At 45.4% G+C, this 19744-nt stretch overlaps 3 protein-coding genes across 5 annotated transcripts in view; 1 reads left to right on the top strand and 2 right to left on the bottom strand.

Moving 5' to 3' along the window:
- Positions 1-3137: 3137 nt before the first annotated feature.
- Positions 3138-5451, bottom strand: PTRHD1 (peptidyl-tRNA hydrolase domain containing 1). The gene is made up of 2 exons (XM_036335185.1): positions 5174-5451; positions 3138-3695 (listed from the first exon to the last, which is right to left on the bottom strand). Exons 1-2 carry the CDS (start codon positions 5423-5425, stop codon positions 3525-3527), a joined length of 423 nt encoding a protein of 140 aa, XP_036191078.1. The 5' UTR covers positions 5426-5451; the 3' UTR covers positions 3138-3524.
- Positions 5452-5470: 19 nt separating this feature from the next.
- Positions 5471-19410, top strand: CENPO (centromere protein O). The gene is given in 8 exon segments (XM_036335186.1): positions 5471-5504; positions 5507-5566; positions 7524-7675; positions 10362-10470; positions 11149-11408; positions 12344-12515; positions 13423-13589; positions 19271-19410. Coding segments are annotated over 7 exon segments (909 nt in total). The 5' UTR covers positions 5471-5485; the 3' UTR covers positions 13560-13589; positions 19271-19410.
- The window catches only part of ADCY3 (adenylate cyclase 3), a 51568-nt gene continuing 46398 nt past the window's right edge, over positions 14575-19744 (bottom strand). For all 3 annotated transcript variants that reach the window (XM_036335182.1, XM_036335184.1, XM_036335183.1), the window contains exons 17-22: positions 19247-19405; positions 18657-18803; positions 17819-17938; positions 16831-16954; positions 15960-16084; positions 14575-15481 (exon numbers count right to left, since the gene is read on the bottom strand). In XM_036335182.1, coding sequence (XP_036191075.1) covers positions 15299-15481; positions 15960-16084; positions 16831-16954; positions 17819-17938; positions 18657-18803; positions 19247-19405 — 858 coding nt within the window. In that variant the 3' untranslated portion in view covers positions 14575-15298. The remainder of the gene's footprint in view (positions 15482-15959; positions 16085-16830; positions 16955-17818; positions 17939-18656; positions 18804-19246; positions 19406-19744) is intronic.

Here is a 19744-nt window from a genome sequence, read left to right as displayed (position 1 = left end):
CACCTCAAACCTAAGTCCCAAACCAAATAACTTCCCCACAAATAAGCTATGGTGTCTCTTATCTGCATTAATTGCATCATCATTCTCAACAACTCACTCCCATTCAACTCTCCAAATTTCGGAAAATTATCCCTTGTAGTGCCTCATGCTATCCTCTTTCTAACCCTGTTAATCACAGACCAAATTCAGGACTTATCTTTCTTTGAATGATTATAGTAACCACTTTTGTGCCTCTTACATTCACCCATCACAGTCGTCAAAGAAATCTTTCTAAACACAACCTTCAGAATCTATTAGTGACTTTATCTTGCCTATAGTTGACCTGAAATAACTTTACTTTTTAAGTATCATAACTTTCCATACTGTAAACAAATGATCTTTATTCTTGAATTTACTGTGTTCTCACTTCCATGTCCATATCATTTTCTTCCATAGTTTGTAATACTTCTTTCCCCTTCCTGCTTGTCCTTCAATTTAGATGCCCTTTCCAAGAAGTCTTTACTGGTCCCCACACTTAGATCTTATTCCCCTCTTCTGTGCTAACTTAACATTGAAGGACAGCTAAAACTTGTGAGGCAATGGTAGCCAAGGGCAGTGGTTCTCACCCATTTTTCCAAACACCTTTGCATCAGTAACAATGGTTCACTATTGCCAAGATTCTCAACCAGGTAGCACAGTACACACCCTAAGGAAGGAATCTCAGAATCTGTGCAGAAGATGTATATTGATTAAACAACACTAAAATGTGCTTTTAACAACCACTTCTAGAGAAGCCCTCTACTTTCTGTCAGCCCCATGAGAAGCAATGACCTAGCCAGGGGTGGGCAAACTTTTTGACTCGAGGGCCACAATGGGTTCTTAAACCGGACCAGAGGGCCGGAACAAAAGCATGGATGGAGTGTTTGTGTGAACTAATATAAATTCAAAGTAAACATTACATAAAAGGGTACGGTCTTTTTTTTTTTAGTTTTATTCATTTCAAACGGGCCGGATCCGGCCTGCGGGCCGTAGTTTGCCCATGGCTGATAGACACTGATCCTCAACTTTATAAGGTCAGAAACTCATCCAGTGATAATTGGGCCTTAGGGTATTGAGACATACAACTCACAGTCACAGGAGGATGGTTCATAATCCAGAATGTCAATTAACCAACATAAAATGGAAGACACAGCTTCCCAGTGCTTGAACAACTTACAACCACCTTCTAGTATCTAGATGATAACCAAATAGGTAACCCACTATGAGAGGTTAAGGAAGACTGGACTGACAAAACACTGACTTTGATCTTGGGCAAGTCAAAGCTTTTCTGAATCTGTAAACTTGAGACAAGACCACCTGCATCATAAAGCTTGACTAGCACATATGGACACAGTTAATTTTTTTTTTTTAATCCTCACCTGAGAATATTTTTCCACTGATTTTTAGAGAGAGGGAAGGACAGAGAGCAATATCGATGTGAGAGAAACACATCGATTGGTTGCCTTCTGCATGAGCCCCAACCTGGGCCTGGGCCAGGGAGGACCCTGCAACAGAGGTACATACCTGTAACTGGAATCGAACCTGGGACTCTCTGGTCCACAGGCTGACTATCCACTGAACCAAACCGGCCAGGGCTGGACATGGTTAACTTTATTATTTTTTTTTTTATATTTCAGAGTATAATTTTATTTTAAACTATTTTATTATATAGATATACATTTACTTATTTATGTTAATCCTCACCCAAAGATTTTTTTCCATTGATTTTTTTTTTTTTTTTTTTTTTAGAGAGAGTAGGTGAGGGAGTGGGGAGAGAGAGAGAAAGACAGAGATAAACATACTGATTGGTTGCCTCCCGTACGTGATCCAACCTGGGCCTGGGATCAAACCTGAAACCCAGGTACGTGCCCTTGACTGGGACTAGAACCCACAACCCTTTGGCGTGAGGGCGGATTCTCTAACCACTGAGCACACCGGCCAGGGCTGCAAAAGGCATTGAGAGACCTCTTCCCTGCTCCTTCTCGAGCGAACTGCTGTCCGCAGTTCCTGGGTAGCCTTCTGGACATGTTCTGTGTGCGTGGGAGCCCGTGTTTGAAAAACGTGAAGAACCCAAATAATCATAATAGCTCCTGCGTGTCCAGTGTTCACGAGGGGCCAGGCTTGCCGATGGTGCTCATTCCTGTCACTGACCCGCATCTCTCGGACACCATCCGTGTCCAGAATCAACTTGGCAAGACGCTGCAGAAGCAGCCTGGTGAGTCGTGGGGCCACGTGGGTAAACATCTGCCACCGCCTCCGTCGGTCTGCCTGGTTCCTACAGGACCCTCCCTGGTGCTGGGGTCCAACCCCAGCAGGTCCAGGGTCCCCAAAGGTGTGGATGGAGTCTGTGAAGAAGGAATGACACAGAGACAGCGTTCAGTTGATCAACAGCCTAGCCAGGATCTCTAGCCAAGTTCTGGTCAGGACCTCCAGCGAAGTTCTGGTTAGGATCTCCAGCCAGGTTCTGTGTCCATGTTCTCTCGCTAGGTTCTCCAGCCAAGTTCTGTAGCCATGTTCCCTCGGTAGGTTCTCCAGCCAGGTTCTGTCCAGGTTCTCCAGCCAGGTTCAGTCACCAGGTTCTAGTCAGGTTCTCTTGCCATGTTCTATCCAGGTTCTGTAGCCAGGTTCTGTCTCTAGGTTCTTCAGCCAGGTTCTCTCGCTAGGTTCTGTCTCTAGGTTCTGTGGCCAGTTTCTGTCCAGGATCTTTTGCCATGTTCTCTCGCTAGGTTCTGTCTCTAGGTTCTGTCTCCAGTTTCTATCCAGGATCTTTTGCCATGCTCTCTCCAGCGAAGTTCTTCTGTCTCTAGGTTCTGTGTAGGTTCTGTGTCTAGGTTCTGTGACATGGTTAACTTTAAAACGTTTTTACATATAAGGAACTTACAAAGCAGAGGAGATTCTTTTTTTTTTTTAATTAAATCTTTATTGTTCAGATTATTACATTTGTTCCTCTTTTTTTCCCCCATAACTCCCCTCCATCCAGTTCCCACCCCATCCTCCTCCCTCACTCCCCACCCACTGTCCTCATCCATAGGTGCATGATTTTTGTCCAGTCCAGAGGAGATTCTTGTCAAAGATTTATGACCTATTCCAGGGCTTGCAGCACAATTTTTGCTCTATTGAAAAATACTTTTTTTTTTTTTTTTTTTTTTGGTAAACTTGGAATGCAAAGCCAGATATAGTGGAAGAACTCTATTATTCCTAACAAAAATGGAAAGGCATTTTCTTGACCCCTGTGTGAGTCTAACCAAATCTTCTATTTGAGCAATGACCCATAAATAACATTGCTGTTCACCTACTTTCCCCATCTGAACTTACGAAAAATAAGAGAAAGTACTTACTAATGACAACTTTAATGTGAACATGTGTTTAACCCTCCAGAAAGTGTCATAAATTACAGGGAAGAGCAAGTTGCCATTGAATGGAGTACATGAGGCTTAGGAATGGATGGCATGCAGTTTCTGGATCCAGCTGACACTCAAATGTATCAAAGCAATTCATAACATCAGTCACTTGAACAATCGGAACTTCTTCAAGCACTGATTCACTTCTTCCTTGGGGTAGGGACGGAGTGCAATGCAAGTGGCAACATTCTCTGGCTGCTCCAGCCATAGCATGTGGTCGATGTTCTTCTCCTGCAGTGTCCCAGCCAGCTCCTTTAGGGTGGCCTCATCTGGGGCCTACAAGAAGCAGAACGTAGAACATGGATGGAATAGCCCATTGAGGGAGTGTCAAGTCAACGGGAAGAAATACGGGGAGGAGGAGGTTCCCCTGAACTGAAAGTGGAGGAACGGATCTCCCTAAGGGGCTGTGGAGCATGTCTCCAGAAGTAAGAGCTTCCTTGCTCCATTTTTCATTCACTCTCTGTAGGACATTAGATAAATTGCCTGGGGGCTGGGGAGGAAGGGAGAGGCTTAGTATTTCTGTTGAGAAAATGGAGATTTTTCTCTTCCTTCTTGAAATGCTGCATGCATTGTCAGTAATGATGCTCTATACCAGCGGTTCTCAAACTGTGGGTCGCGACCCCTTTGGTGGTCAAACGACCCTTTCACAGGGGTCGCCTAAGACCATCCTGCATATCAGATATTTACATGACGATTCATAACAGTAGCAACATTACAGTTATGAAGTAGCAACAAAAATAATTTTATGGTTGGGTCGCAACATGAGGAACTGTATTTAAAGGGCCAGAAGGTTGAGAACCACTGCTCTATACATTTTCTAGTCCCCTTGTGGCTGGTGCCCAAATAGCTATCCCTAATCCTTCAGCCAGCCCTTCAGCAGAAATTACGAAGGGTAAGGAAGGGTAAGATCTGTTTGGCCATCTGCAAAAAGGGCCTTCCCACTATATTACACCCCTGGTGTTTGTGACGCTGGGTTCAATGTACACTAGGGTTCACCTTCATTTTCAAGTAATTTGGCGTCATGTCCAGGTCAACGCTTCCGTTTCACTGGCAATAAGAAATCCCGAGTCCTTATCCTGGTCGGTTTTGCGGGAAGGGAGGGTAACAATTTCATCCGGGCGGCGGCATTAAAAGGCCGGCCCAGTGCACTGGTGGAAAGGCGGGTCTCTGCAGCCTCCTCTCCCACAGGTATCACTAAGACAGCCGCAGGGGAGACCGGAGGTGTGCGAGCCCATTTAATAACGGACCCCAAGTCCCCTTTTCACTGTCAGGCCCTCCCCAGCCAAGGGAAGACTCTCTGAGTCAGTGGTTCTCAACCTTCCTAATGCCACGACCCTTTAATACCGTTCCTCATGTTGTGGTGACCCCCAACCATAAAATTATTTTTGTTGCTACTTCATAACTGTCATTTTGCTACTGTTATGAATCGTCATATAAATATCTGATATGCAGGATGTATTTTCATTGTTACAAATTGAACATAACTAAAGCACAGCGATTAATCACAAAAACAATATGTAATTATGTATGTTTTCCAATGGTCTTAGGTGACCCCCAAAGGGGTCGCGACCCACAGGTTGAGAACCGCTGCTCTGAGTAAATAGCTCAAGTGACCCCAGAACCGTCCCCAAATCTTAGATGCTAAAGACTCCTCCCACTAACGCCGTCCCCCAACACGGACTCAAGGCCACACCCACTTCCGGTCTCGGCTCCCTCAGCGCCCTTCCCCCGCACCCTGCGGCCCGGCGCCTCACCTCAAGGACCACCTTGCGCATGCGCCCCAGCTCCCGGAGGTAGGCCACAGTGTGCGGGTGGTCTCGGTGAACGTGCAAGGCCGCGGTGGCTGCGTGGCAAGCTTGCGCTACCAGTGCGCCCGCGGGCCAGGAGAATGGAGCCTGCGATAGATCCTTTCGTAACACCAAATACTGTACCAAGACCTGCGGCTCCGCGCTGGGTGCCGCCATATTCCTGCCCAGCAGGAAGGCCTGACCTAGTCCGCGGTGCATGCTGGGATCAGGGAGGGGCCCTGAGCGCGGCCATGTTTTTGTACGGAGGCTGCGCAAAGCATGCTGGGTCCGAGTGGCTGGGTTTTGAAGGCGAGGATGGCGGGAACTCGTCCCTGGGCTGCGTGAGCCCGAGGAGCGGAGGTAAGGGAGGAGGTGAGGGGAAATGAGGTTCGGGACGGTGGCTGGGTGGAAGGCTACATGGCCCTTCGCAGCTCCTGGCGTGTGGAAGCCGAACCCGCCGAGCCGGAGGGCCTGTGCCCCCGGGAACGCTCAGGGCCGGCGAGTTGGAGTGGACGCGAGATGCTGGCGCCCGGGGGAAGGGCGGGGAAGGGGAGTCCTGGCAGTGACCCTTGGGGTGTTGGTCTACCGTCTAGGTTTGTCTGCATGTGGCTAGATGTGACTTCCTTGCCATTTTTTCCTGTGTCGGCGCGGAAATCTAGGTTCTTGCTGCCGGCGCCTGGACCGCTCCCCGGGAAGGCTGGTGCATTCGGAAACCTGAGCGGATGGAGCCGGCGAACACTTCCAGTCCGGAGGGCGGGTCCGGGGCAGGTATTCAAGCGGCGGTCTCTATCCCTTCGCGGCTGCTGCCCGGAGCTGGCCACCCCCGCCCTCCTCTCCTGTCTGTGGTGTCTGCCCCGTTGGGGAGCGGAACAGTGGACGGCACTGGGCACGCACACCCCCCTTGGCCGCACAGGTTTCGTGGTTTTTACAATTTGAAGGCAAAACCCCCACCTGCAAAAAGGTGGGACTCGCCTTATTGCCGGTCTGAGGGACAAGCGGCAAGATCATCAGGGCACAATTAACTTCACATGTTTCTAGCCCCTTTTAAACCGGTCGTTTGCATTCATCATGTGCAGTGTCTCTTTCCAGGGCTACAGTTCTAGCCAGAGAGGCCTCCCTCTCTCTTCCCAGGATTTCGGGGGGCCCTTGATGCATGACTCCGTGGGAGAGGCAGTGCCAGGCGGGGGCTTTGGCATCGGTGAGAGCTGGGTTGGAGTCCCGGCTCTGCCGCTGCAAACGCTGTGGCCTTGGGCAGGTTATTTTCCCTTTCTCTGCTTCCGTTTTTTACCTGGAAAATGGAGGTGAAGAGCAGCATTGTGGTAGTGTTGTGGGTATTAGATAATTCTTTTCTGTTTCTTATGGAAAGCATTTCACGCACACACACACACACACACACACACACATATATATATATATGTATATGTATATGACATATTCAGTAAATGCATTGATTCTTTACATGTTTTGCAAGGAAATAACCTAGCACATGTGTGTTAATACGTAGGAAGAGTTCAGCAGATGCTTTATTGGAGTTGATTATAAAAATACGACCTTTTTGGTGCAGGCATCCCTCAGATATTCCAGGTTCAGTTCTAGAGCGCTGCCATGAAGCAAGTCAGAATCTGTTCACTGGTGTGGGATGTTGCTTTCCGTTTGTAAAAAAAAAAACCCAAAAAACCACACACACACACACACACACACAACCAACACTGTACTGGGAAGGGCAGTAAAGGACGCCCGGTACAACCAGGTGCGCTGGTATTGGTCCTTAGTCCATCTCTAGGGAACTGACATTTGCCTCTGAGTTTCTGTCCAGCAGGGAGCGTGTTTTCCTCTCTAATATTTGTGGACCGTTCTCTTAGTTTGTGCTGTTATGGTCCTGTACTAATATTTTTCAGAGCTTCAAAGAATTATGCTTTAGCAATTTGGGGAAACATGCATAAAAAGCAATTTAAGAAACAATTCTACATTTTGAAAAACAGTTTCTGAGAGAGCCAGTGAATTGGGTGACTGTTTTCTGCTGGGTTATCACCACGGATAGCTGAGATTAGCTATATTCAGAGAATGTTCTTTTTTGGATGTTGTCCTGGTTAGGGACTGCTTGCTTGTACATCAGTGTTCAGACTAAGAGGCTGCTGGTCTTTGGTTTCTGTTGTCAGTTCTTCTGGTTTTATCAATTGGGGCCAATGTCTAACAATTAACTAGCCACAAAGTTCTGAAAAAAAAAGGGGGGGGTCACCCTTTATTCTTCCCTGCAATGCTTTCTGCTGCCAGAATTGGAAATCCTTGGCTTCTTGAGAAATTCTGCTTTCTTCAGGTGTGCTCGCTCACTTGGAAAGACTAGAGGCTAAATCCCGTAAAAAATTCGAAGAGCCACAGGGAGCGGAGAGCGCTCTTGGAAACAAGATTCGTAACCTGAAGAGTCTGCGAGATAAACTGAGGGTGGAAGTGAACCGACGTCAGGCCGGAGTGAGTAGGAGGGTGACTGTTGGCAGGCTTCCCTGGTGTGTCAAGAGCATGACCTGGGAATTCGAAAATCTGTATAATGTGATTTACCTGTGATCTTACTGGATTGATTTCAGTCCTTGATCCCTCATCAAACCTGTAGGTCTCGGCTGATATCAACATCAACTAACAATTCTCAGGCATTACTGATGGCCCCGCAGGTTCTAAAACCTGCCCTCCGACATGAACCTGTGGCCCAGTCTCAGCCTGACTTGAGTCATAGGTACCGTGTCATTAGAGCCATTTTTCTGTTGCCCAGACTTGAAGCCTCACAGGAAACACTGACTCTTTCCTCTTTTCAGTTTTCTATCTAGCCCAGGTCCAGCCAGCAAGAACTCGCAAATTTTCTTTTAGGTAGTCTTTGTGCTTCCTCCTCTTCCTTCTCCACTCTATTGCAATAACTCGAGTATTATCCACATCTGCTGTAAATATGTATCAGGTGATTTGGATGCCGGGATTGTCACAATAGTCTGCTAGCTGGTTCTCTTCTCTAGTATTTTACTCCTCCAGTAAATCCTACACAGCCAAGAAAATGCTTTCATAAAACACTGTCGTTTCCTTGCTCAAAAACCTTCACTAACCATTCATTGCCCATGGTTATGGTCAGCCTTCTTTTTCTCACCTTCCCACCTCTCTTCCATTGCCCTCTACTTGCTTCTCTCTCTCCCTCCCTCCCTTCACTTTTTGATTACAGTAAAATATATCTGTAAATATATATAAAGAGCACAAATCTGCAGAACCTTTTACAAAGTGAACACACCCTGTACCACACAGATCAAAGCAGAGAATATTATCAGTGCCCTGAGTCTCCCTCTTGTATCCTTCTAGTCATTTTCCTCAAGGTAACCACTGTTCTGATTTCTGTCATCACACGTGGTTTTACCTGTTTTTGAACTTCATATAATTGTTAAAATTATAAAATTCATGTCTGGCTTCTTTAGCTGAATATTATGTCTGTGAGATTCATGTTGTTGCATGTAATGGTCATTCTTTTTTTATTGCTGTATAGTAATATGTTATGAATATTCCACAATTAATTTAGCTGTTGTACTGTTGGTGACATTTGGGTTATTGGGGCTGTTTCACTTTGGGTCTATTAAGAATAATGCTGCTGCCCTGACCAGTGTGGCTCGATTGGTTGGAGCATCCGGTGCACCAAAGGATTACAGGTTTGGTTCTTGATCAGGTTCTGGGTTTGATCCCCCGTTGGGGCGTGTACTGGAAGCAATCCATGGATGTTTCTTGCATTAATGTTTCTCTCTCTCCCTCTCCATTCTTCTCTCTAAAATCAATTAAAACACACACACACACACACACACATATTCTCAGGTGACACTTTAAAAGAAGAATGCCGCTATGAATATCCTTGTTCCTGTGTTTTGGTCTAAAAATATACACTTTTCTATTAGGTATGGATTTGGTAGAATTTCTGGGTCACGGGTATGCATATTAGCTTTAGTAAATACTGCCAAACAGCTTTTGAAAGTGATTGCACCAGTTTTACATTCCCAGCAATATTGTATAAGCTTTCCATTGTCTTGCATCTTTATCTATAGTTGATGTTGGTTTTAAAAATTTGACATTCTGGTGGGAGTATAATAGTATCTCATTGTGGATTAATTTGCATTTGCCTAATAAGTAATGATGTTAAGTACCTGTATTAGACACTTCAGAGTCTTCTTTTGTAAAGTATGCTTTTCAAGGCTTTTGCAAAAATTTTATTGTGTTGTCTACCTCTTTAAATTGTAGGATTTTTTACATATTTTGGATATGAATTCTTTGCTATATGTTTTACAAATCTTCTCTTACATTATAGCTTGCCTTTTCATTCTCTGATGGGGTCTCGTGATGAAAGCCTTTGTTTTAATGAAGTTTGATTTAGGAATCTAATTTTATGCTTACCGCTCTTTGCCTGGAGGGTACCTTGCCTGCAGAATGTTGGGTTCCCTTCTTGATGGGATCTTGGCCCATAGAAAGGCTGCTTTGGTAACCTTGGCCTCGTTTTTTGTCTTAGTGAGACTGCTACACAGTCTGGCCTATAGCTTTCTATTTGACTCATATGCCTTGTGATACAAATCAAATGCTCCGAGGTGGGGAGCTGCAGGGAAAGCCCAGCTAAGCTCAGAGCATGTATCTTTAACCTTCAGTCTGGCTATTTTGGTGGTTCTGTAATGCCTTCAGACCATTTTATTTATTTGCTTGTATGTTTGCTTGCTTAGTTTTAGAACTGCTTTTGAGGGGAACCTGCTATGTAGTTCTCGGAGGGAGCGCCAGTCTAAGACTATCTATTGGGCCATTGCTCTAAGTGTACATCCTAGAGTCAGTATTTCTTATCCTGGCACTTGAAAGCTTGCTGAGCCAAACCAACTGTCCAGCTTTGCCTCTTTGCAACTTACCCTGTGTTCACGCTAGACTTTTCTTCACACCCTTTTCTTGAGCCTCTCACAATACTCTTTAGGCCAGCACGATCCTAGCACTGTGACCCATGAGATTCTTCCTCTACTATGAATTCATAGCACTGGTAGACCACTGTAGCATTTCTTCATTCGTTGTGTAATATACATCCTATTCAGCTTTATTCCAGTTCGATGCAAGCAGAGACTGTGTGTTATGCCCCTTTGTACCATCTGATTTGCTGCGTATCTTTCAGGTAGAAGCCAGTGTAGAACCTGACCAAACATTTGAGGTCAGTGAGCAAGAAGTTTTGGAAAGAAAACGAGAAAATGTGAAATCCATTCTGCAAGCATATCGTTTTACAGGTATACCTTTTTCTAACCTGTTTCAGTCTGGGTCTCTTGTCTCTACTGAGTTAGTTTGCTAGTTGTATTATTAGTCATGGACTTACTCCTTGAGCATTGGTTTTGCCCCCTCAATATACACAAAAAACTGGCATAGTATTTGTAGGCATCTTTACCTACAATATTGGCCCCTTTGTGCAGCAGATTGATTAGTAGCTGGTTTCAACTGTTCATTTTAGCTGTTCAGTGTGTGCCAGATCCTGTACTAGAATTTTCTTTACTTCTGGCTTGCTTTATGCCACTGGTCAAATAGCTTGAGCCCCTCAAGTCTCTGTTTCACCATTAATATGGGGGTTTAGTCTCATTATCTATGTCAAAAGAGGAGTGTGGGGAGAACTGGGTACTACCATAAATTATTTAACACTCAGAATAAAAGAGAATAGGTAAATTGAAATTTTCAAAATCTCTTCCTCAGTAATTGCTATTTAGGATTTTTCTTTTTCCCACCATCCCATGGTTTTAACTCAAAGTGAGAATTAATGAGGGGAAAGAGTCTATGATAGTCATTCATTCAATAAACACTTGAGTACACACTATACGTGTGGTGCTAGGTGGTGCTGGAGCAACTGGTAAGAACAGATGAGTAAGGTACTAACTTTGCCTGACATCTGTTGAGGTGTGTTGTCTTGTTTGCCTCAGGGCTCAGTGGGAAACTGACCAGCCGAGGAGTCTGTGTTTCCATCAGCACTGCTTTTGAGGGGAACCTGCTGGATTCCTATTTTGTGGATCTTGTCATACAGAAACCACTTCGGATACATCACCATTCGATTCCAGTCTTCATTCCCCTGGAGGAGATAGCTGCAAAATACCTACAGAGTAATATTCAGCACTTCCTGTTCAGTCTCTGCGAATACCTAAATGCTTACTCTGGAAGGAAGTATCAAGCAGATCAACTTCAGGTGTCTGTCTGGAATCTTACATGGCATTTGATGAGCCCAAGTTAGACTTAAAAGGGACGAAAAAGAGTCAAGTTCTTTTAATGTTTCATAACTGAGTTAGAATTAGAAGTTTGACTATTATCCTTCTAATACTTGGTTTATTATTTATATACAAGCTATTTCCTACTCTCTTACCTGTTGAAACTCTGGATGATGTTGAAGCATGAATACTGGTTAAGGAGTTATTCACGCCTCAGTAGTGATCCTCAAACTTCTATATTTGACCCTTTCTTCCCCTCACAAAATAGAGTACAGCTGCTATACTGTTAATTCAACAGGGATTGATAGAGCACTTACTATGTGCCAAGTGCCTTGCTGAATTGAGTATAAATGCAAAGCAGAGTAATGTTTTCTGAAGTATCAGAGGAATACTGTCTATCTTTGCCTGAACTCCTCCCTACTTTCTTAGGATTGCAATTGAGCCTGGGGTTGGGTTAAAAAACAAAACAAAAGAACAGGCAAGAATGAATGCAATAGGGAATAAGTGACTCTTACAAACTTAGTATTTCCCTCACCATGCATTTGGAATGACACTGAAGCTCCTGGTTGTCATTTGATAAACTGATATGTATATGCAGACAGAAAGCATCTTAGCCCTATATATGATGTCAACGAAATTCTTGGCAGAAATAGTATCCACCCACCCCCACCCCACCCCCTGGCCATTTACTTAAGTGCTCCTGCAGGTCTTCCTAGGCTTCCACTGACTCTTAGTTATCCTATAATCTCTATCATTAGTCCTTTTTACAGGCCTTTCTCTGTCCTTTATTTATCTGGAATCTAATTAACGGGGCCCTATTTTTGGTAGTCAGTGTTTGAAGTGTCACAGCCACTCACTGCTTTTAGAGCTGTAATTGTCTATACTTTGTGTCTGTTTTGATCCCCGCCTCCATTAGAGTGACTTTGCAGCCTTTCTGGCTGGGCCCTTGCAGAGAAACTCACTGTGCAACCTGCTATCATTTACTTACAAAGCGGAGCCGAGTGGCCAGTCCTTCCCATTTTGTGCTAGACTGCTATATAAGGACATCACAAGAACCCTTCCAACTGACGTCACTGTTACTTATCAAGGTAAGAGGAAGGGTGCCTCAGTGGAGAAATTATATAACAAGCTCTGGGTTACTCAAGTTGAGTGAAACAGGGTAAAATAGGCAGAATACATGAGTTGGACCTCTTGAGACACTTTCTTCTGTTTGTATACCATAAAGCAGAAAAATGTGAAGACTATTTTATTTGTTTCTACCAATTTTTCCTCTTCTCTTTGTAAGTAATAAACATAATCATCATCATTTTCCCTCCTACTTTGCTCCTTCCAAATCAGCTAGTGTTCTTTCAGCTTATAATTTGTTTTCATTGAAGATTGTCTTGAAGAGACAGCTAATGAGGCTGAGTCATAGGGCCAGAGTGGTGCAGAGAGCCAAATGGACATGAAAAGTCATTATACATTGAGCTTTCTAGAGACTATTCAGTAAATGGGATTTTTTTCAGAACTGACTGAGATTTTTGTGCATGTGTATGTCTGACTTTGTTTCAGTTAAGTGTACCATAGTAATGTACATGGGCAGTAATGAAAAGTAAGAAAATGTTTTAGGAGGCAAGAATTTCGAAGCTGCCACAGGTTTTATACCATAGGTATTTTTTTAATCTTCACCCAAGGACATGCTTATTAATTTTAGAGGGGAACATTGATGGGAAAGAGAACAATATACCTTCCACATGTGACCCCACCAGGGATTGAACCTGCAGCCTTTCAGTGTACAGGACGATGCTTCAACCAACTGAGCCACACCAGTCAGGGCACCATAGGTTTTCGTTTCCCTTCTAAGTTCCCCATCTCAAAATTGGCATTGGTGTAATTAGAGCCAGCCTCTCGGCTCCAGACCAAAAAATAAGTTACCTAGGTCCAGACTATCAGTGACGACCCAGGTTCTGATTCTCCCAAGTGCACTGGTGAGACTGATAGAACCTGTCCTTTTAGGAACGGATGCATTGTCCACCTCCTGGGAAGAACAGCGAGCTTCCCATGAAAACCTGTTCTGTACAAAGCCCCTTCATCAAGTGTTTGCTTCATTTGCAAGAAGAGAAGAAAAGCTGGATATGAACCTGCTGTACTAGAATATTCTTTGCATTGAGAACACATCAAAAGTGAGTAAACAAGTACTGGACACAGTCCCAGGCAAGGTCATGGGACTGAAAACTGTTGAAAGGCTCAGACTCCTTACAATGGAGACAGATACCCACCTCTTCAGGATGCTGAAGGTGCAAGTTTGAGTCTAGACATTGGCAATTTTGGACAATTCTCCACAATTGCCTGGTCAGTTGTTAAAGGCTCAAGACCATCCCATCTGTTCTTAGAGATAGTGATTTGTCCATACGTTTTAGTTGAAAATGAAACTGGGTTGTAGGGCAATTGAAGGCATTTTGTGAAAGAGGAGTATATACTATTCAACCAGAGTATTTCTAACTTTTATAAGAGCTTTAATTCCATCTCATTTTCCTAATTGAGACATTTGAAAAAGAAGTTCTTAGAACATTCTGTTCATATGAGATGAATCTTATAGTTAAGAAGGGACATGTGTTTAGTCTTTGGTTTAGAGCAGCATATTCTAGACCACTGCCTTTGAAGAAGGTGGTGTGAGAAAGTACTATGGATAAAGTAATCAGGGTTCTGTGTCTCGTTTTGTTTCCTAAAACATCCGGGTAGAAAGCATGGTCAGAAGTCTGCTCATAAGGGGAAGCAGACCTTCCCTCCATCTGCTGGTCTGATAACCAGGGCCTTGGATCTGCAGGCACTTTCTTTGGTTTAAGGGAGTATGTGTAGGGCCAGGTTCTGCCATTTCAGGTCCTGTCCCGCTTTGGCCAGTCACAAATAGGCGTCATTACTACCCAAGCCCCACTCACTCTAAAATGGTCACTTCCTAGACCTGGTGACCAGGAAGTAACCGTACAGGTGTGGGAGCACCAGCCGGGAGGAGCACGCAGTGGTAAGTCAGTTAGGACCACCATTTAGAAGAAAGCACCTAAAAAGTAAGAGATGTCTTAGTTCAAGCTCTTGTGCCTTCCAGGAAGGTAGTTACCAAAAAGCACTTCTCTGAGGAGAGGTCTTAACAGGATTTTCACAATGATCACATTCAAGTTGAAGAAAACTTTTAATAAAACAGTCTTATTATCAATACCTGTAAATTCTCTTTTAAAGCAGTAGCAAAGGCGACTGTAGCAAGAGCTCAAAAGGCAAGGCAATATCGGAAAGTGTTTGTTAACAGAAAGTTAAAAATATAAATGTAGATCTGTTGATATATTTTTCTTTCAGAAGTAAATTCCCTTTCCCTCCCACCAGGTGAAAGGAAATATTGCACTTTCTGCTCCCATGACTAAGGTGACAGGGGTTCCAGAAGAACCTTTCAAGGTTATCAGGACAGGGCCCTTTGACCTAACTCAGGTCATACAGAGACAGGTCTCCAGCTGGTGCTCTCTTCAGAATGAAAAGCACAGCTTTCAAGTTATAGCTGGGAGCAGACATTCACCAGCACAGTGGCCCTGCCACAGCTTCCCCTCCAGCTGAGCTCCCGCCTCTGATACATCCTGCTCACAGTGGCCATGGCCTCTGTGGGGGAAGAAGGGCTGGTCCAGTGCTATGCCTAAGACCCTTACTCTGGGGGAGCTACAGGCACACTGAGGAATAAATAGTATGGCCACCCTCAGAGCTCACGAAATGAAGGCTTGAGGGGATTTTTAAATCTAAAGTCTATGTGAGTGTGCACTTCAGCAATTTGGGACTGTTGGGACGTAGTCATTTGTCCTTTCCCAAGGTCTTTGATTCCAAAAAATACATCCTCCCTGGGGCTAGCAGCCATTCAGGAGTTGTCTACTACCTGGTGGGGCAGGGTCACAGAGGAGCCATTCGGGAAGGCGGCTGGCTTATCACGCCCCTTCAAGAAAAAGGTTAGCAGCTCCCCCTTCCCTTTCACAAAGATGGGCCCCCGCCTCACAAAGCGAAAGCCGTACTCTCGAAGGATGGCTTGTGTTTCTTCTACCACCTGTAGAGGAAGCACAGAGCTTGGGGTTAGACAGTGAGCCTACACCGAGGCTACCCAGATGAGATCTCCATGTGGCCCACAGGTCCCAGTCACTCCTTGTACTCCATGCCCCAGAACACAGGTGCGCTTTGCCAAGTGTCCTCCCTTCGCCCAAAGAGAGTCTAGCGCTCTCTCCTCAGATGCCTATGTGATGGCACCACTGTTGGGGAACTTCTACCCTCTGCTCTTTTTCCCTTTGCCCCTTTTGTGGAACTTTCTTGCCAGGCCCAGGTGACACAGCCCAGGATGTTATTACCCAGAACTTATTCCTAAGTTTTGCAAGCAGGGTCAATGTCTCTTCTCCCTTCTGCTGCCCTGGAGGCATCTTTCCCCACTCCTGCCTTTGCTCTCCCAGCACTGCCGATGTCATGTTTAGGCCAATGAGGAGACAGTGCACGGCAGAACACACTATTCCCTGCATCTGAGCACATGGACAGACCTGAATGTTACCCATGACCCCTGTGGACTCCATCCTGCTGGCGACGTTGACTGTATTGCCCCAGATGTCGTAGTGTGGTTTCCGGGCTCCAATGACCCCAGCCAGGACCCCTCCTTTGTTCATGCCTATGGTAGAGGCACAAAGTTCAGCATAGTTATACTTCTCAGAAGCTACTAGGTTCTCTCACAGAATTCACCACCTGACCTCTACCACAAAGCTATTCATATTTACCTGCCTTCACCAGGTACTTGGCAGACTGTTAGCCGCCCCAATATGCTGATTAACAGTACGGAAGTTGCCAGTTTCTCTCTAACACGGACCTGGCACTTTAAGTCTCCTGTGATTTCATAGGAGTGAGCCCCCAATTGTCTCCATTCCCATAAGGCAGGGGTTCTCAACCTTCTGGCCCTTTAAATACAGTTCCTCATGTTGTGACCCAACCATAAAATTATTTTCGTTGCTACTTCATAACTGTAATGTTGCTACTGTTATGAATCGTAATGTAAATATCTGATATGCTACTGTTATGAATCGTAATGTAAATATCTGGTCTTAGGCGACCCCTGTGAAAGGGTCGTTCAACCGCCAAAGGCGTTGAGAACCGCTGCCATAGTGGGTAACAGATGACTAATTCTTAACAGACTGGACTGAAGTGAATAACCCCCTCAATAGGCATAGCCAGATTGAGAAGGAAACTATCATTGTAAACACTGTGGGACAGGGATGGCTGGCCATCTAGAAGAGCCTGGACTAAAGGTCCTTCTAGCTCTGAGTATGGGACCCTACCCCGTCTAAATGCGTCAGATCTAAGCCTCTCCTCCCTCTTGGTGATTGCTGACTCCCCCGTGTCAGAAGGGAGCTAGAGCCTTACCTATGCGCAGCATGAAGTTGTTGAAGGACTGGTTGTTGATGTTTGTAAGCGTATCCTTCATGGCTAGTGCAAAGTCAGCCAGATCAGCCAGGTGCTGCCAGCGCTCCTTGTCTGACTTTTCCTCCTGTGCCAGGGAGCAGCAGTGAAAGCATCAGGAGCCACTCTGGGCCCACACCCACAGCAGACTATGCCACCCCTTCTTAACATTCTGAGGTCAGTCCCTTCACCTGGTTGATAAAGGCCTCTTCTTCAGTTTTTCTCACAAAGGAGTCAGGATCCTCTTTAGCACCCTCTGTCACTGTGACAGACTGGGCAGTGGTGGTGGGGAGGACAAACTACCTAACCCGTCTGCTGTATACCTGCTTAGGAGTCACGTCTCTTCACCTAGTCCGAACCTGGTCTTAAACTTGGGATAGTTGTCCTTGTTTTAATTCCTAAACTAGATTATAAGCACTTGAGGGTTAGGCGTGTTTCTTTAACCTCATCCATAATAGGGAGGTGGCGGTTGTGATGTTTTAAGAACAGCCCTTGAGATGAGGGTCCCAACAGCTTTTCTCACCTCTGGTACCTAAATGGACCTGGCTTCACAGGTCTGCTTTAACTTAACAGAATCATTCCCCGATGTGGATGTCTTCATGGTTCCATAATTGTGTAGATGGTTCTGTTGCCCAGCACTTATGAAAGTATAGAAGGGAGCACAGCCACAGTTCCACAAAGCATCTTATGCCTGACTTAAGCCGGGGAACGGTAGTGGACTGCTGTGGGTGTGCTGTTATTTCTGCTCATTACACTTTCTCAGTAAACCCAGTTTTAAATTGGCTCGGTCCTAGTGGTGTGTGTCTGTACTGGTGCAAAGTGCCTTTGTACAACAGTGCTTAATGTTAGTTGCTCTTGTAAGTCCTGGTTTCCCATGTGCTAAGTGTGGGCTGCCTCTTGCCTCAGGAGGCAGAGCCCTATCTCCTCTCTAGCCATTGAGGCGGTTAGGTACCTTGCTGGAGCTGGTAAAGCCGTTGGTGTTGACATCTGGGGTGACTCCGGAAGCTGCCATATAGGTACTGCCAATGGTTTTGATCTTGGTGATGACCCGGAATTTGGGATTGTCTAGAAGCTAAGACCAGTATTAAGGAAGAGAAAACTGTCAGCAGTCAATTGGGATTGATGAGCCAACTAAATGACAGGTTTGCCTGTTTGCAATTCCCCCACAAAACATCCAAGAGATGCTTTTCTATAAAAGCTTTGTTCTGCCTCTTATCTGCCATGTGATCCTAGGCAAACCTCTTGATTTCCTAAGCCTCAGTTTCTACAACCTTAACATTGGCATAAAATTGCCAATCTCCTAGGGGGCTGAACATATATGTAAAAACATTTCTCTTGATGTATGTTACCTAATAAATGTTTAATGAATCTGAATTTGAAGATAGGAGGAATCAGGAACCTTAGGATCTTTTTTTGGCCAGTCTTTATCCTGTGAAGTTGCAGGTGATTCCCCAGGCTCCCATCTCACCCCCTCAGACCCAACACTCCAAGCAGCTATAGAAGCCCATACATTATAGGGAGGGGATTATATAGGAAAATGTAGCCAGCTAGAGCAGAGGTGGGGAACCTTATCAACTTAAAAATTAGCCTGCTATGTTTGGTCAAATGTTTAATTACTTCACCCCTAATGCCTTGGCAGAGCCAGACCAAGTAATTTTGCAGGCCAGACGTTCCCCACCCCTGAGCTAGAGTAACTCCAGTTTCTCTTGGACTTCTGCAGCCTGTCCTGAGAGATCATTTGAAACAAGCTGACCTTGTGGCAGGAGGAGGGGAGCAAGATGGACACTCACAGAGTCAAAATCTGAGATGATCTCGTTGAGGAAGCGCAGACACTCAATGCCACCATTATTGATGCTCTCCTCTGTGTAGAAGTCAGCAAAGTTGGGCAGGGAGGCAAACATGACTCCAATCTCATCATAAGACTGGCTATACAGCTCCTAAAAAGAGGCAGGGCCAAAGTGCTCAAAGACTGGTTAAATACTGTGCTACAGAAATGTTATCTTCCACACAGATAGGTGCACTCAGCTTGTTGGACACACACATCTCCCAGATTATCCCAACTCTGAATTGTTAGAAAGCTCTCATCACAACTGACTAAATTAAAAATTTAAAAAAAAAACAGCTTCTCTAGTCCCTGTACAGCCCTAGCTGAGAGAAAGGGAGTGGGGAAGTGAGGCAGAAGCAGCATTCTATTTGAGCTCACAGCTGGCAAAAACGCAGGCTCCAGCCAAAGTTTCATCTTCTGAAAAGGGCCTCACACCAGTGTGTGTGTCCCCAGAAACAGTGTCTGTAGCAGGCCTGGGCTCAGAGGTGCTCCCTAGCAGAAAGCCAGAAGACACAACCTCCTGGCTCCAGGCCATAGCACGAGGTCACCCCTCACCTCATCTCTCTTCTTGGACCCCAGGAAATGGCGTGCCACATGGTCGGGCAACATGTTGGTGACCAGGGCCTCATTCCAGCGTCGCATCTCGTAGACACGTTCCTTCTGGTCATGGACCTCAATCTTCCACAAGAACAGTGTCCGTGCGAGTTTTTCCACCTGCAGACACATGCCATTTGATGGGAAGATGAAAACTGGGAGGAAGATGGCTACATGGCAAGGGAAAGAAAAAGACCACCCAGAGCTGCAGTGAGGAGCCCAGCCTCTGTGGTTACAGCAGAGATCAAAGGCACCTTCTGGATGCGTGGAGTCTCCCGGGATCTAACTAGCTACAGGTCCGCCTTATGGGATCTCCTAGTCCAGGGAGGAGTCCCATTTCCAGCTGGCCACAAAGTGGCTTGGGAAGGCTGTACTTCCCCTGGCCAACCACTGGGTGGTACCTGAGCTAACATGAGCTAACATGGAGCAGTAAGTCCCTTACTTCCCTGCCCGCTCTTT

This window comes from Myotis myotis, unplaced genomic scaffold (genome assembly GCF_014108235.1).
Source record: "Myotis myotis isolate mMyoMyo1 unplaced genomic scaffold, mMyoMyo1.p scaffold_m19_p_14, whole genome shotgun sequence".
In the NCBI taxonomy this organism is placed as follows: Eukaryota; Metazoa; Chordata; class Mammalia; order Chiroptera; family Vespertilionidae; genus Myotis; species Myotis myotis.
This window is presented reverse-complemented; position numbering and strand designations above follow the sequence as displayed.

Excerpts from the sequence above, each read along its gene's own strand:
- PTRHD1 (XM_036335185.1), bottom strand. The coding sequence starts at position 5,425 with ATGCACCGCGGACTAGGTCAGGCCTTCCTGCTGGGCAGGAATATGGCG. Across the intron at positions 3,696-5,173 it reads TGCGCAAGGTGGTCCTTGAG|GCCCCAGATGAGGCCACCCT; the intron begins GTGAGGCGCCGG and ends TGCTTCTTGTAG.